The sequence below is a fragment of the Lolium rigidum genome, chromosome 6 (genome assembly GCF_022539505.1).
Source record: "Lolium rigidum isolate FL_2022 chromosome 6, APGP_CSIRO_Lrig_0.1, whole genome shotgun sequence".
NCBI lineage: Eukaryota > Viridiplantae > Streptophyta > Magnoliopsida > Poales > Poaceae > Lolium > Lolium rigidum.
Window position 1 is genome coordinate 98,496,947 of NC_061513.1, and position 5,587 is coordinate 98,502,533.

General features: G+C 45.2%; 1 protein-coding gene across 1 annotated transcript; it reads left to right on the forward strand.

Moving 5' to 3' along the window:
* The first annotated feature begins 302 nt into the window (after positions 1 to 302).
* On the forward strand, positions 303 to 2,843 carry LOC124667584 (nuclear transcription factor Y subunit B-3-like). Its single transcript, XM_047204841.1, has 8 exons — positions 303 to 389; positions 481 to 693; positions 807 to 936; positions 1,075 to 1,080; positions 1,453 to 1,545; positions 1,617 to 1,667; positions 1,802 to 1,866; positions 2,571 to 2,843. Exons 2-7 carry the CDS (start codon positions 497 to 499, stop codon positions 1,820 to 1,822), a joined length of 498 nt encoding a protein of 165 aa, XP_047060797.1. The 5' UTR covers positions 303 to 389; positions 481 to 496; the 3' UTR covers positions 1,823 to 1,866; positions 2,571 to 2,843.
* The last annotated feature ends 2,744 nt before the right edge of the window (positions 2,844 to 5,587 follow it).

Below are 5,587 nucleotides of genomic sequence, written 5' to 3' on the forward strand. Positions count from 1 at the left end.
AGTTTAGCAGGCCGGACCATAACCAAATTTTTGTTCGCGACGCGATTCAAACGGATAAAGTCAGACCAAATGAGTCGTGTTTTGGGTCGCGGCGTTGGTGATGCCGTAATAAGAAGCCCATAGCACAACCATCTGGGCCCTAGATTTTGGGGTCCACCGGCAGGTTGAGGACCCACTAGCAGGCTTCTCTCTCTTCTCGTGACCGACGAACGGCCCGGATACGTCGTCTTCCACATCGCACCGGCCCGAGCCGCCTCTCCTTCTCCAGCGTCCGATCTCCCATTCCCCACCTCTCCTCTCCTCACCGCACCAACCACCACCGTCTCCTCCCAGCCCCCCAACCTTCCTTCTCTCCCCTCCGCTCCTGCGCGCGCGCGCGTTTTTATAAGGTTCGTCCGATCCCTCTCCCCTCGATCGCGCGCCGCCATGGCGCGAGCGACGAATTTCCTGACAGCTGATTTGTTTTCCCGATGGATCTAGGGTTTCGGGCCGCCGGATGGCCGACGAGGACAGCGGGAGCCCGCCGAGGGGCGGCGGCGGGGGCGGGGTCAGGGAGCAGGACAGGTTCCTCCCCATCGCAAACATCAGCCGCATCATGAAGAAGGCCGTGCCCGCCAACGGCAAGATCGCAAAGGACGCCAAGGAGACGCTCCAGGAGTGCGTCTCCGAGTTCATCTCCTTCGTCACCAGCGAGTGAGTTTCAGCTTCAGCCCCTGCTGCTCCTCCTCCTCGGTAGCTAGCTAGCGTCACCCTCGCTTTGTTCTACTTCTGTTTGGGTTCGACTGTAATTTTCGCTGTGGATGCAGGGCGAGCGACAAGTGCCAGAAGGAGAAGCGGAAGACCATCAACGGGGACGACCTGCTCTGGGCCATGGCCACGCTCGGCTTCGAGGAGTACGTCGACCCGCTCAAGATCTACCTGCAAAAGTACAGAGATGTATGTAGTAATCATGCCTCTTGCTCCACTCTTCTCCTTAGTACACATGCGCCTAATTTGCTTGCTTTGTATATCCCATCTCACCTCGCTTCTCTGTCTTCTTCCTTGCAATTTTCCGGACGGTCGCGGTGATTGCAGATGGAGGTATGTCATATTCTAACCCGTTATTATGATTTCACTGAACTCTGTTGTTGCATCAATGCAAAACAAAAACAAATTTTTGGTTCCTTTTAGTCCTAATTTAACCATAGCTTCAAAAAGCACTAAGTGCCTGCTTACCAAAACCTGATCAGATTCATTGAGCCATGCCCTTTAATCAGTTATAGTTTGCACTTGATAGAAACTATGCATGTTCCTCACATGAACACTTGAATCATACTTGCATCTTTCTAGTTTCATACATACGGGAAAGAAATATAACTGGATTCACGAAAGCCATTCCAGTTTCCAACTAATACACTGTACTTTTCAGTTGTGAATACTAACCAAACTTCTTTGTCTATTACTTTCCTGTAGGGTGATAGTAAATTGACCTCAAAATCTGGTGATGGATCCGTAAAGAAAGATACGATGGGTGCCCATGGCGCCACTAGCTCAAGTGCCCAAGGGGTTAGTATTTCTAGCTTGTGTTGCTTTAAACCTAGTGATGCTTCAAACTGACTTGTTCATGTTCCATTTAGATGGTCCCGCATGGAGCTTACGCCCAAGGGATGGGTTATATGCAACCTCAGGTAACTTAGCACAGTATCACTTGCCACTGCAACTCTATAGTTCGGTTTTGAAGCTAAGTGCGATACAATTCTGTAATGCAATCGTCAAATTATCGCCTTCTGTAGCTGACACTTTTCCCCTTTACACTCCCCAGTACCATAATGGGGACACCTAACTCTGAAGACTGGCAATTTTCGGCAATGGGTATTGCCCCATGAGGTATTTTCTTTTACTGATTAGTATGTCATATGTGACGCAAATTTCAGACAGTATTAGACAGCCCTAACTTAGTACCCATTCTCTTTAATTTTTTTTTTGGTTTCTGTTACCTTCTTTCATGAATCTTCTGCTCTTTTAACAAGTTAATTACAGTATGTATCTGTTAGCTCTATGAAAGAAGATTCTCTTCATATTCTGCATACTCAATGCGTTTTTTCTTATGTAAATTTCATATTTTGTACAGTCCATCACATAACTTTGGATTTAGGCATAGGTATCTCAAATATCCAGATTTAACTGTTAAGTGCAACCATACTACTCCCTCCAGTTCAAAATAATTGCCCCAAAATGAATGTATCTACACACTAAAACATGTCTAGATACATCCATTTTTAGGCAATTATTTTGAACCGGAGGGAGTATGAAACATGGCCCAATTGTCAGCTCCTTGGTTGTTGTGGGTTGATACATACCTATTGGGGATTCCACCAAGCCTAAGGAAGGGGCTGTTGTGGGTTGACAGGTGGGCCCAGTTCTTCAGTATGGTTACGTGTAATTGGTAAACCTTAAATTTAGAGTTCTACGATAGCAGGGCTTGATAAATCTGCAACTAATGTGAAATGCTATTTGTAATAGTTTACATAAATTGCATGCAGCATTGGGCTATACTTTCTTTCTTCTGATACATCGTTGTTTTGCTGCAGCGGTTATCTATCTGTTAAGGAAGCCGCCTCCACCTTAGGTTCATGATCATTGGCTGAAAACTAAGGCATCTGAAAGGGTGTTTAGCAGTTGGTTGTGATGGCTGGCCTCCAAGATGTAAATTGCTTCCGTGAGAATAGATTCACCTATGGTTTAGTGCTTGTTTTTATCTGTATATTCAGAATAATTCAGCCATTGGTAGTTTGGCAATCTTTTTTGTTTCCAGATATTTGTATTAGGAAAGCATAAATCTATGGCAACTGGTCATTAACTTATTCTTCGCGGTGTCCATGCCGGCTGCCCGTTAGGGAAGTCTCCTAGATAGGCACACGGCGCCTTTCGTTAGGCCTCTTTGGTCCTGGCCGTGTCCTGGGCTGGGACTGAAGGTCTGGCCACGTCGTCTTGAATTCGTCCAAGCGTACAACACCCATTGGTCCCGGTTTGTTAGGAACCATTTATCCCGATTTGTATCTTAAATCAGGACTAAAGGGTTTTGTGGCCCGCTGCGTCAGTGGTACCCTCTTTAGTCCTGACTGGTGACACGAGCTGGGACTTAAAATCAAGAGAGAATTCCTTATTTGACACTACTTAAAATTTCAGTTCCTTATTTGGCCTTGAAAAACTTTTTCTTCCCTATTTGACATGTAAACTTTATTTTGTTCCCTATATGACATCCTAGTGCATTCTGAGCACTAACGGTGTTAGCTTGAGACGTAAAATGACGTTTCTGCCCCTATGTGACCAATTTGTTTACATGACCAACGGGAGCGGTGTTTTGGAACATGGGTTCATATGCTCTCTATATTTCGAAATGCATCTTACATACATTTTAAATTTCAAAAAAAATTGAAACTAAAAGTTCGCACGTACATCTTCACGTGCTACGTGCTCACAAAGTCGTTTCATAAAAAATCGACTTATCATCTGACGTGTGTAAAAAAGACAAAATTCAGTGCTAAAAATAATGCTTTTCACAAGATAAACTTTCTCTTTTTTATATAGATCACACAAAATATTGTTTTTTCGTGAAACTTGACGAACGCACGTATATTATGAAGATGTACATGTAGAATTTTTTGTCCAAATTTTTCGACATTTCGAAATATAAATTTTTAGTAGAGGGAGCATACGCACCCGGGAGCCGAATTGAATTTCCGGATCTGAGCAGAGAACTCTCGACAGAAATTCACTTAAGTTGATTGAAGCTGGTTCATGCATTGTGCATGTACGGGAGCAGTAATTATAATAAAGCAATTAAAAACAGAAAAATACATAACGGATGAATTAAAATAAAAAAAATGATGCGCGTGCATGTAACTACCTAGCTGCGCGCGTATAAAAAACAGCAAAAAAAAAAGCAAGGGAAAGTAGAAGCTAGCTACGCGCGTGCATGCGGTCAGCGGGCCTAGTTTGGAAAAAAACAACAACCTGAACTAGCTAGGCGGAGGTTAACTAGCTGGTTAGTGGCGCGGTACGGCAGTTTAGCTGAAAGGTATAGATGCTAGCTAGCGCGTGCATACGGGTATAAGTGTTTTTTTTCTAGTTTAGTCTGTGTCAACTGAGGCAGGGGTATGATAGTCCAAAGAAAATAATGATAACGACAGGAGTTAACAGAATTAACGGCAGTGCCATATAGGGAAGAAAATAAAGTTTACATGTCAAGTAAGGAAGAAAAAGTTTTCGAGGGCCAAATAAGGAACTGAAATTTTAAGTAGTGTCAAATAAGGAATTCTCTCTAAAATCAAACGGTTCGTTCTCGCGAAAGCCGATCGTTGTGTCGTCATTACTGGCGTCGAAATTGAGTGTCACGTGCCGCGGCCACGGGAATCTGGGTCGCTGGCGTCGGAGGCTAGACACGGGAATTGATCACCCGATGGCTGGCTGTTCATCTTCATCTTTCTTGCCTTTATATGATGGCTTCGTCTTTAGTGGCTGGAATTGATCACCCGGTAACTTTGCCTTTAGTCCCATTTGAATAATCCTGGTTGACCAACTAAAACTAAAGCCTGTTACAGGCTGGGACCGAAGGCCCTGTCTTCCGTAACGTGGCCTGTGCTCAAGATTTCTAATGTGATGCAACATGCAGGCCAACTATAAACCCTGATCGTGTCCCTCCAAATCAACTTAATTACCAGATTGCTGTCGTAGAAATAGTAGTGGAACATGGGTATAGGCACACCTGTTTATTTAAAACTTAAAAAATGCTATCAAGAAAAATCAAAACAAATTTCTGCGTCGGCAAGCACTTAAAAAATGCTATCAAGAAAAATCAAAACAAATTTCTGCGTCGGCAAGCGGCGGCCTCTCTCATGTTGCTTCTATTGTTGCAGAGGAAGGTTGGGAGCATGTCGGTCGGGAGCACCGCTTTCAAAGCAACATCACTTTGGCCTCATCTTTACAGTCTCAGTTCGCGCAAATGTGGACAAAACTTCTTGAGCTTGTTGCCGACCACATCGAGGAGGTGGCTCATCCACTGCGTGAGGAGGCATCAAAATTCAAGCTTTTGTTGGTGCTCGCCACCGAGTCTGTGGAGCGTGGGAGCGTGCGGACTTGTTTGCTTCTTGTGAGGCCTCTGAGCAGGAGTAGTTCGTGGTTGTTGATGATGTTGCGGTCACTGTGATGGCCCATGGCGAGAAGGATGTGGTTGTGGAGGAATGCTTCTTTGGTTGTTTCTCCCCTCGGGCCTCCCATTCGCCTCAACCTAATTTGCCAATTGCCTCTGAGTGCGAGGGCATCGATGGGATCATGCCTTATCATGCCCAGCCTAAAGGAGAAGTGTGAGATCCCCTTCCATCCTCTATCGATGGTTCATCTGCAGATGGACTCGCTTGTGACCTCGGAGGTGGCTTCCACACCACCGTGCCATTGTGGCGACAAGGTCATCAAGGTAGGCGCTTTGGCACCTAACTCTGATGTGCTCTTTGCTAGAGAGCTTTGCGGCCTTCTTGTCAGGTTGGAGGCGGCTAGCCCTAGATCTAGCAAATAGATTGCTCGCCTACTAGCGGAGAAGTCTTTCGGG

Coding starts and splice junctions, on each gene's coding strand:
- LOC124667584 (XM_047204841.1), top strand. CDS start 497: ATGGCCGACGAGGACAGCGGGAGCCCGCCGAGGGGCGGCGGCGGGGGC. Junction 694..806: donor ATCTCCTTCGTCACCAGCGA/GTGAGTTTCAGC, acceptor CTGTGGATGCAG/GGCGAGCGACAAGTGCCAGA. Junction 1,668..1,801: donor TGGGTTATATGCAACCTCAG/GTAACTTAGCAC, acceptor TACACTCCCCAG/TACCATAATGGGGACACCTA.